Source organism: Hyperoodon ampullatus (genome assembly GCF_949752795.1).
Source record: "Hyperoodon ampullatus genome assembly, chromosome: 1".
Taxonomy (NCBI): Eukaryota; Metazoa; Chordata; class Mammalia; order Artiodactyla; family Ziphiidae; genus Hyperoodon; species Hyperoodon ampullatus.
The window spans coordinates 143849926-143861962 of record NC_136914.1 but is presented as its reverse complement, the minus strand read 5'-3'; the positions used below and the strand labels follow the sequence as shown (position 1 = coordinate 143861962).

Sequence of the window (12037 nt, the reverse complement as noted above, 5' to 3'; positions counted from 1 at the left end):
GAATTGTGATTAATAATAATAATAGTTATCAAGTGTGACTATGTTGCAGGCATTGTACTAATTAAAAAACTTTTTTTTTCCTGATGAGAACACAGGCCTGGAGAAGTTATATAATTTACCAAAGTTGCATAGTAAATGGTAGAGCCAGCATTCAAAATCAGTCTCCAGATCCTTTGTTTCTCTAGTGATCATTAGCATTAGAATTGTATAATGTATTTGTTTTAAAAATTCAGTTTTTCCTACTGAATCTGAATGTCTGGATTTAGGTCTCCGGAATCTGTATTTTTGACAACTTTCCCAAATATTATTTATGTACACTTGAGTGTGAGAACTATTGTACTATGTTATACTGCTTTCTTATAAAAACCCTGTGGGTTAGGTGATACTGTTTATTTTACAGGTAAAGAAACTGAGATTCAAGCTAGTTTAAATATCTTGCTTAAAGTCACCCAACTGTTAAGTGACACAACTAGGATTCTGATCTGGGCATTTTATTTCCAAAGCCTTTGTTCTTAGCCATAATATATTATGCCTTTTAGACATTTCTTTGTAATATCCCTGTCATTGATTATCAAGTAAAACTAAAATCCTCCTTTTAGTGTGAAAATACATTTATAATGTGGTAATGAATAATGTTAAAAGTTTAAGTGCCTAAATTTGCTTTCTTTGTGAAAGACAGATTTAAATTAAGATCACATACAAATGTTTCTTGGTATGAACTCAGTCAAGCATACTATTGATTATTTCAACTAGGATGAATTATACTACTTATGCATAGAGTCAGCATAAAGAAGTGTATTTCTATTAATAACAGACTACACACATACAAACAAAACAGGTCTTCTGTGGAAGACATTAAAAAACTGTTTACTGAGGGACTTCCCTGGTGCTCCAGTGGTTAAGACTCCATGCTTCCAGTGTGGGAGGCATGGGTTTGATCCCTGGTCAGGGAACTAATATACCCCATATACCGCATGGCAAGGCCAAAAAAATATAATAAAAAAACTGTTTACTGAAAGCATAAAATAATAGTATAACAAAGATGAAATTAATATAAAATGAGCTTAACTCATTTATTATGGCTAAGTGCTTGCCAGGTGATTGCAAAGAAAGCAGATATCATCTGATTATTCATCCCCAAAGCATTACATAAGGCAAAGAACACTTTAGCAGTATAATCCACGATAATACTCTGATAACTTAAACTATAATTTCATAAAAGAAATTAACTTCAGAAAGTTTAATATTCAGAATAATTTTATGTAAAAAAATTTCACTATATGCACTGCACATAATTGAGATAAATATTTGTAGATTCTGTGTTGATTTTAATCCTTACAAGTGCCAACATAAATACTGAATAATGATTAGTGAATGTTTCATTCTTTTCTACTTCAGTTCCCCATTTAAAAGTGGTGTGTCAATGGCAAGTCGGCTTTGTAAGGCTGCGATGTTAAGTCGATTTAAGCTGCTTGCCAATGAAGCTAATAAAGAATATTTACTGGTAGCCAGTACATATCATGCAGCTAAGGTAAGTCTTAAAAGGAATGAAGCTAATTACTGAAATAAAAATTTAAGACAATAATAATGTAACTTTATAATGATGATGATACATAGCAAAAGTTGGGTAAATAGTTCCTGAAAATAAGAGATTGCCATGTAGTGGTAAAATTAATTTTTAAGTGAACATGATGGAAATTGGATATGTAAATAACTGTTGCCCCTGAAAGTAGCTACCTCAGTATGGTGTGTACCTACTTTGACAATATTGATCAAAACCTACTGTCGTACCCAGAGGAACAAAATGGTAATAAAATTTCTTATGTATATGATATTAGCTATGTTAACTATAGTATTTAAGTATTCTAAAATGATATATTAGTATATTCATATAAATTAATTTGCCTATCTTAAAATTGTGAAACACCTTTAATTTGAGTTTGTGATTTGGGCTTAAGTGATGTAGATAGCCTTTTTCTATCTTTAAAAATATATATTCTTTTTTTAGTATTACAAACATAATTCATGTTTGAGTAGAGAATTTGGAATTTTCTTTTTAAGTACAGAAGGGAAATATTACTTATAAATCCACCTACTACTCAAATATAATACTCTAATCTTGTAAGCATGTTATTTCAGTTTCTTGTCATGTATTTATATTTTTGTGTATGCATATATTTTAAAATATTAAGCTTATATTATATATGCTTGTTAATCTGATTTTTTCATTCAACATACTATGACCTGAGCCATTTCATAATATGATATATCCATGTTATCAAATTATTAAATACAAAGTGTTTTTGATAACCTAATTTCAGTTTCAGTAATAATATAGTATTATGTGAAAGTCTCTTAATTTCACCAATATCTTAATACTCAAACTGTATAATTCCATCCTGTAAAGCAATTAATATTAACAATAGGTTTGTTTGTATATATAAACATTTTTAAGTATAAAAGCTTACCTAGACAATTTCCGGTTTGGCATAAAGAGGTTGCAAGTCATCTCTGTAAAAAATATAAAACTGGACAAAATTATCAGGGGGAAAAAACCCTTTTTACAACTCTGGAAATTAACTAAAGGCAAAAAAAACACTGAGAAGTGTATATTCTTCTAAAACTTTTAGAACTTTGGGTAAGAACAGCAGGAATTTGTGGCACCATTGCCCAAAGCTGTTGCTGTTCTCTCTCCTTCCTCTCTGCTAGTTTGAACGGCAAGAACTGTAGTTTTATCAGATTGAGAATGCCACCAAAAGTAGTAGATTTTCTGCTAGAGGGGATGAACTTGATTTGTGGCAGAGGGTGAAAATTTGTGACTTTTTCAACTAAATGTGCCAAAACTGGTAGAGGAAAAAAATGGAGAAAATCAGTAACTTCGCCGGCCCAAGGTTGCATGCAGTCCTTGGGGAAAGTGGTATACCAGTTAGTAACTTAACAGGTAGATCTTGGAAGCGAAAGAGCCATGGAAGGGTTGAAAGAAATTCTCTATATATCCTTGGCTGACTGAGAAATTACACTCATGTGCAATGGAGACTCAAGAGAACCCAGTAAAGAGTGAAAGTGTGAAATAGAACTGCCTGCAACATTAAATACACTGTACCACCCACCCCTCCCCGAATGAATTGATCCGAAAAAGGTGGAAGCCTTTTAGGTTTAAGGTGTTTGAGCATAATGTCTGCTGAAATCTTTTCCTTATCACTAAGCTATTTGTTTATCACTAAGCTTTGCAGATACAGGGTAACCCCTAGGAAGCCAGGCTAAAACATAACAAAATTGGAAAGAGACAGTACACACCATGGGGAAAACAGATCTCACAATTGCAGCAAACTTAAAAAAAAAAAAAACAGAATCCAGAGTTGCTACAATATATTATCTAAAAAGTCTGTTTCAACCAAAAATTATGGGATATGTAAAGAACAGGAAAGTAAAACCTATACTCAGGAAAAATAATATTCAGTAGAAACTGGTTCTGAGTGGATCCCAATGTTGAATATAGCAAAGGCTTCAAAGCAGCTATTATAAATATGTTCAAGTAATTAAAGGAAAATACAACAATGTTTCAGTAAATAGGTAATCTTGGTAGAGAAATAGAAACTACAAAAAAGAAAAACCCCAAATGAATATTCTAGGATTGAAACAACATATAATAACTGAAATGAATATAATTCTCTAGATGGGTTCAACAGTACATTTGAGATTGCAGAAAAAATATCAGTGGACTTTGAAGATAGATCAAAAGAAATTATTTTAAAGGACAGAATGAAACAGGTTAAAGAAAAATGAACAGAACTTCAAAGATTTGTGGAACAGTATTAAGTGTACCAACTTATGTTGGGTTGCCTCCGTTTTTTAAGTAAAAATAAAGACACATTTTTCATTTTCACCAAGAACTTTATTGAACAACGTATTTATTACCCTTTTGTTCCACTACATTCTGCCATTTTTCAGGCAACTTCATAATTCCATCTTCCCAAAACTTTTTCTTTTCAAGTAAAGAACTGCTCTGTGTACCTTTTACAGTCTTCCAGGGAATTGAAATTTTTTCCATTAAGAGAATTTTATAAAGAGCGAAATAAATGGAAATCCAAAGGTACAATGTCTGGTAAATATAGCAGATGAATCAGAACCTCCCAGCCAAGGTGTAACAACTTTTGCCTGGTCATCAAAGAAACATGCTGTCTTGCGTTATCCTGATGGAAGATTATGCATTTTCTGTTGCCTAATTCTGGATGCTTTTCATCTAGTGCTGCTTTCAGTTGGTCTAACTGGGAGCAGTACTTGTTGGGATTAATTGTTTGGTTTTCTGAAAGGAGCTCGTAATGGAGGACTCCCTTCCAATCCCAGCATATACACAACATCAACTTCTTTGGATGAAGACCAGCGTTTGGTGTGGTTGGTAGTGGTTCATTTCACTTGCCCCATGATCTCTTCCATTCCACATTATTGTACAGTATCCACTTTTCATCACCCGTCACAATTTGTTTTAAAAATGGAATGTTTTCGTTACATTTAAATAGAGAATCGCATGTGGAAATACAGTCAAGAAGGTTTTTTTTTTGCTTAACTTATGTGGAACCCAAATATCAAAGTGATTAACATAACCAAGCTGGTGTAAATGATTTTCAGCACTTGATTTGGATATTTTGAGTATGTTGGCTATCTCCCGCATGGTATAACTTTGATTGTTCTCACTTAATGTCTTGATTTGGTCGCTGTCAACTGCAACTGGACTACCTGACCGTGGAGCATCCTCCAGCAAGAAATCTCCAGCACCACACTTCAAAAACCACTTTTGACACGTTTGATCAGTCACAGTACCTTCTCCGTACACTGCACAAATCTTTTTGTGCATTTAGGCTGTGTTTTACCTTTCTTGAAATAATAAAGCATAATATGCTGAAAATGTTGCTTTTTTTCTTCCATTAAAATGGCTACACAAAAATTCACCAATTTTGATAAGTCTTTTTTTAAATGCACAATGATATGACAGCTGTCACATACAATCTAACAAAATTGTTTTGAATGAAGTTGAAGACAACTAAGTGATACTAGAGCCATCTTACGGAAAAAACCAAACAAACCTTTTGGCCAACCCAATGCTAGGAATCCTAGAAGAAAAGGAGAGAGAAAAGGGATCAGGAAAAACACTTGAAGAAATTACTAAAAAAAAAAAAACCCATATTTGAGGAAGAATATTAACAGATCCAAGAAGCTCAAGAAACCCCAAGAAAGAGAAAAATAAAGATTCACACCTAGGTACATCATAGTCAGACTGCTTAAGACCAAGATAAAGAGAAAATCTTGAAAGCAGCAAGAGAGAAAATAGTTATCAACCATAGACCAATACATTTAAGGCTGATTTCTCATTAGCAGTAATGGAAGCAAACCCAGAAGAGCCAAAGCAATCTTGAAAAAGAAAAAAAGTTGGAGGATTCACACTTCTTGATTTCAAAGCATACTACAAAGCCATAATAATCAAGATAGTATAATACTGGTATCAGTATAAACATATAGATCAATGGAATATAATTGATAGTCCAGAAATAAACCCTGGCAATTATGGTCAAGTGATTTTTAACAAGAGTGCCAAGATCATTCAGTGGGAAAAAATAGTCTTTTCAGTAAGTAGTCCTAGGACAACTGAATATCCCCATGGAAAAGAATGAACTTGGACTTCTACCTCATACCATATACAAAAATGAACTCAAAATGGATAGACCTATGTAAGAGCTAAAACTATAAAACTCAGAGAAAAACATAGGAGAAAATATTTGTATTCCTAAGTAAGAAAAAAGGCTCCTTAGATCTGATAACAAAAACACAATCCAGAAGAGAAAAAAAATAGTATTTTAAACTTCATTAAAAGTAAAACTTTTGCATTTCATAAATTATCATTAGGAAATTTGCAAATCATATATTTAATAAGGGACTTGGGGCTTCCCTGGTGGCGCAGTGGTTGGGAGTCCGCCTGCCGATGCAGGGGATGCGGGTTCGTGCCCCGGTCCGGGAAGATCCCACATGCCGCGGAGCGGCTGGGCCCGTGAGCCATGGCCGCTGAGCCTGCGTGTCCGGAGCCTGTGCTCCGCAACGGGAGAGGCCACAGCAGTGAGAGGCTCGCGTACTGCAAAAACAAAAAAAAACAAAACAAAAATAAGGGACTTGTATCCAGAATACACAAAAAACTTTTGCAACTCAATAATAAAAAGACAGATGACCAAATTTTTTGAATGAGCAAAGGATTTGAACAGACATTTCTACAAAGAAAATTTTAAAATGGCCAATAAGCATATGATGTTCAACATAGTCATTAGGAAAATGCGAATGAAGACCACAGTGATATACTACTTTACGCACATTAGGACATAGCTATAATAAAGAATGACATTAACAAATGTTGTCAAGAATGTGAAAAAATTGGAACTATCATGCATTGTTGATAGGAATATAAACTGGTACATCTACTTTGGAAAACAATTTAACAGTTCCTCAAAAAGTTAAATATGAGTTATCATGTAACCCAGGAATTTCACTCCTAGGTATATGCATAAAAGACTTGAAAACACTTATCCACACCAAAACTTATACATAAATGTCTGTAACAGTATTCATAATACAGAAAAGGTAGAAACAATCCAAATGTTCATCCACTGATGAATGGATAAACAAAATGTGGCATGTCCATACTATGGACTACCATTCATCTGTAAAAGGAACTCTGAAGTACTGATACATTCTACAGTGTGGGTCAACCTTGAAAATGTTAAGTGACAGAAGCCAGCCACAAAAGGCTGCATGTATGATTCCATTTATATGAAATGTCTATAATAGGCAAATTCATAGAAACAGAAAGTAGATTACTGATTTCCAGGGGCTGTGGAGAGGAGAGAATGAGGTGTGACTGCTAATGGGTCAGCATTCCTTTAAAAACAAAAGCAAAATAAAAACATTGCCAGGTAGACAAAAATTAAGAAAGTTTGTTGTTAGCAGCACTTCTCTAGAAGGAATTCCAAAGGAAGTCCTTGAGGCTTGGCAGAAATTATACCAGATGATAACAAGTCTACAGGAAGGAATAAAGAATACTATAAACAGTAATTATGTGGGTAGATATAAAAGATGTGTGTATTTTTTCTCTTTATTTTCTTTAAAAAACCAAAGTTGTTTAAAATTATTTTAGCACTGTATTATTGAATTTTATAATGTATGTAAGTGGAGTATAAATGGCAATAATAAAGGACAGAGAAAGAAATGGATCAATATTGGAATAAAGTTGCTATATATTAGCAGGATTAAGTCAGTATGAATCTGAAGCAGACTATGGTAAGAGAAAGAGGCATATTGTAATTCCTAAAGTAGCCATGAAGAGAATAGCTGGAAAACTACAGCTAAAACATCAACAGAGGAATTAAAATGGCGTACTAAAAATGCATTTTTAAAAGGGCTAGAAGGCAATAAAGCAGCAGAGAAATAAAGGACACAGGACTTGGAAAATAAAGTGAAATGGCAGACATAAATCCATTATATCAATAATTACATTAAATTTGAATATTCTAAATGCTCCAGAAAAAAGACAGAGATTTTTCAGATTGGGCTAAAAAGAAATATCCAACTATATACTGTCTTTAAGAGACACATTAAATTCAAAGACACAAATAGATTGAAAGTAAAAGGATGAAAAAAAGACATACCAGGCAAACAATAGCAGTAAGAGAGCTGGAGTGTTTATATTAATATCAAACAAGTACACATCAAGATGAGCAACATAACTAGAGACAAAGGGTAACGTGTTATAATGGTAAAAGGTTAATACATTAGGAACATACAACAATTATATAAGTATATGGGTATAACAGCAGAACCCCAAAATACATAAGCAAAAAATGACAGCATTTAAAGGTGAAATGGACAATTCTACAATTATAGTTGGAGGTTTTAATGTTCCTCTCTCAGTAATTGATAGTTCAACTAGACAGAAAATCAGTAAGAATATAGAAGGCTTGAATAACACTACAAACCAACCAGACTAAGCACTATACACAACAGCAGAATATACATTCTTTTCAAATACACATGGGGCATTCTCCACTATAGGCCATATAGGCCATAAAGCAAGTCTCAATAAGTTTAAAAGGATTAAAATCATACAAAGTATATTCTAACTGCTATGGAATTAAATTAGAAATCAACAACAGAATGAAATCTAGAAATAATTATACATTTGGAAATTAAACAACTTCTAATCCACATGTCGAAGAAATTACAAGGGAAATTAAGAAATATCTCAAACTGAATGAAAATGAAAATACAGCATATTAAAATTTAGAGAGTATAATCAAAGAAGTGCTTAGAAATGCATACCTTTAAATGCTTATGTTAGAAAGGAAGAGAACCATAAAATCAATTATTTAACCTTCCACCTCAAGAAGTTAGAAGAGCAAATTAAAAAAAAAAAATGAGAGAAGAAATAATATAGGATGGGTTGGAAATTAATGAGATAAAAGACAGGAAAATCATTAGAAAAATCAATGAAATCAAAAGTTGGTTCATTGAAAAAAATCAACAAAAAAATTCATAATACTTTAGCTAGACTAAAGAACTAAGAAATAACTGAGAAATAAGAGACAACGCAAGTGATCAAAATCTTGATGAAAGAAGAGTCATCACTGAAGACCCCAAAGAGGTAAAATAATTATAAGGAAATACTATAAACAACCTTTTGTCAACAAATTAGACAAGTTAGATGAAATGGATGCATTCCTAGAAAGACAAATTACAAAACTTGACTAAACAGAACATCTGAATTGAACTAAAGTAAAAAAAAATTGAATTATTAGTTAAAATTCTTAAAGAAAAGCACAAGTGCAGTTATGGCTTCGCTGGTGAATTCCACCAAACATAACAGCAAAAATTAACATAAATCCTACAAAAACTGTTTAATAAAATAAAGGAGGAGAGAATGCTTCCCAACTCATTTTATGAGGCCAGTATAATAACCCTGATACCAAAAGTGGGCAGAAACATCACAGGAAGTGAAAACTACAAATCAGTATCTCTTAGGAACATAAATGCAAAAATTCTTCATAAGATATTTAGAAACCAAATCCAGCCACATATAAAAAGGATTATACACCATGACCAAGGAGGTTTATTCCAGGATGCAAGGGTGATTTAACACCAGAAAATCATTTGATGTATTATGTGAATATATTCAAGTTCAAAACCCATACTTATCTCAGTAGATGTACATAATGCATTTGACAAAATCCAACACCTATTCACAATAAAAACACTGAACAAATAAGAAATAGAAGTGAACTTCCTTAACCAGATAAAGGGCATCAATGAAAAACTACAGTTTACCTGACAATGCTGAAAAGCTGAATACTGTTTCCCCTTCCCCAAAGATTGCTCTCACCACTTCTAGTCAGCATGATCTATAGGTCCTAGGTAGAGCAGCAAGGCAAGAAAAAGGAATAAAAGGCATCCAGACTGGAAAGGAAGTAGAAAAACTGTCCTTATTTCTAAATGATCTTGTATGTAAAATATCCTGTGGAATCTACCAAAAACAACTATATCATGTGAATTTAGCACACAGTGTAAGAACAATATAGAAAAATAAATTGTATATTTATATACTAGGACTGAACACTCCAGAATTAAACTTGAGAAAAAAATTTCATCCACAGGAGCATAAAAATAAACTTAGGAATAAATTTAATAAAAGAAGGTAAGAACTGTACACCAAAAATGATGAAACATTGCTGAGAGAAATTTAAAAAGACCTAAGTAAGTGAAGAGATGTACCAATTCATAGATTGGAAAACTCAGTGTTATTAGAATGTCACTTCTCTCCTAAATAATCTATGAATTCAGTGCAAGTTCTATCAGAATCCCAGTAAGCTTTTGTGTAGAAACTGACAAGCTGATTCTAAAATTGTTAGTAAAATCCAAAGGACATAGAAGAACCAAAACAATTTTTAAAAAGAACAAAATTGGTAGAGTTACCCTACCTAGTTTCAACAACTTACCATAAAGCCATAGTAATCAAGACAATGTATTGATGTAATGATAGACATATAGATTAATGGAACAGAATAAGAGACCAGAAATATGCCCACACACTTACGATCAATTGATTTTGTACAAAGGTACAAAGTAATTTAATGGGAGAAAGAACAATCTTTTCAACAAATGGTGCTAGAACAGTTCGGTTATCTGTGGGCAAGCCAAAAAATTAACTTAGACTTATATCAGTCATACAAAAACTTCAAAATGGATCGTAGAACTAAAAGAGGTAAAAACTATAAAAACTTCCAAAGAAAATGTGAGGAAACATTTGTCTTCCTAGGTTAGGCACATTTTTCTTATATATGACCCCAAAAGCACAATCCATAAAAGAAAAAATTGATGGACTCCAGAATTTAAAACTTGGATTAAGAAAATGAAGATACACGCCACAGAATGGAAGAAAATACTTGCAAATCATACACTTGACAAAGGTCTTAGATCTAGAATAAAGAACTCCTATAACTTATTATTAAGTGGGCAAACAACCCAGTTTTTCAAAGTGGCAAATAATGTATACAAATGGCTAATACACATATAAAAGATACTCAGCCTGATTACTCCTTAGGGAGATGCAAAATCAAACCACAATGAGATACCACTGCACACCTACTAAAATCCAAAAGACTGACTACACCAGGTGTTTTTGTGGAGAAACTAGAAACCTGTTGCACTGCTGACGGGAATGTTAAAATGGTATAAAGCACTTTGGAAGACAGTTTGGCAGTTTGTTATGGAGACAAACATATACTTACCATGTGATCCAGCACTTCCATTGGTATCTATCCAGTAGAAACAAAAACTTATACCCACACAAACCTCTACATAAATGTTTACAGCATCATTATTTATAGTAGCCAAACCTGGAAACAGTTCAAATGTTCACCAGCTGGTGAATGCATAAACAATGTGATATATCCATATGATGTAATACTAATAACAATAAAGAGGAACAAACTGATACATCAAACAACATGAATGAATCTGAAAATGGTATGCTAACCAAAGGAAATATGACACAAAAGAGTACATGCTGTGTTAATCACTTTTAATGAAATTTCTTGAAAAAGCAAAACTAGAGACAAAGTAGATTCGTGATTGCCTAGGACTGGGGCTGGAAATATAGAGCACAATGGAACTTCTTGCAGGTGATGGAATTGTTTTGCAACTGGACAGTGATGGTTGCACACATATATAAATTTAGTAAAACATCAAACTGAATACTTACTAGTGGGTGAATTTATGGTATACATATATTACCTAAGTATAGCTGTTTTTTTTTAAGTATGTTCATTTAAAAAAAATGAAAGGAAATAAACCAAAATATTAATGATGGTTAGTTATCTATAGTTTGGGGATTACAGGTGATTTTTATTTACTTCTGTTTTCTCTATTTTCAAGTTTTCTGTAATGAGTATGATTACTCTTCTAATTAAAAATTAAAGAAGAAAAATTGTCTTTTAGGAGTGTTGGGAAGGAAAAGTTTTAGTTTCAAAAACAATACTGAGGAAAATGAGAAATCAAAAAGGGTTTTCTTAATTTTTAAAATGTCAAACTAAAGAAAGAAGATTAGGGCTACTTACTTTTCATAAGCCTAATTCTGCCTATATTCTATAATTCAATATTTTTTTCTTTCTGTAGCATATGTCTGGATCCTATCAAGAAGCTAAAACTTTGTTGAAATCCGACTTACAGCAGCATGGCTATGGCTCCTGGATTGTGAAATCTCCCTGTATAGAGCAATTTAGTATGTGAATTAAGTAATCCATTGTCATGTTAAAAAAAATTTTTTTTCGTGTGTTTTGACTACTAAAATTTTTTTTTAAATGGTGGTTTTCAGCTTTTAAAATCAGAGTCATGCAACAGCAGTGTTCAGAGATTGCTGAAACTTTGTAAATATTCATGTCAATTTACGTTGAAACATTAGGGTTTTAAATGTTTTTTAGTTTTTGAAAAAATAATTACCTGCTTC

The 12037-nt window shown here is 32.6% G+C and overlaps 1 protein-coding gene across 2 annotated transcripts in view; it reads left to right on the top strand.

Annotated features, from left to right (window-relative positions):
* The window catches only part of ADAD1 (adenosine deaminase domain containing 1), a gene marked incomplete at both ends in the record, with an annotated part of 50528 nt that extends 38708 nt beyond the window's left edge, over positions 1 to 11820 (top strand). For both annotated transcript variants that reach the window (XM_079697074.1, XM_079697073.1), the window contains 2 exons: positions 1399 to 1531; positions 11707 to 11820. In XM_079697074.1, coding sequence (XP_079553200.1) covers positions 1399 to 1531; positions 11707 to 11820 — 247 coding nt within the window. The remainder of the gene's footprint in view (positions 1 to 1398; positions 1532 to 11706) is intronic.
* Positions 11821 to 12037: the final 217 nt, after the last annotated feature.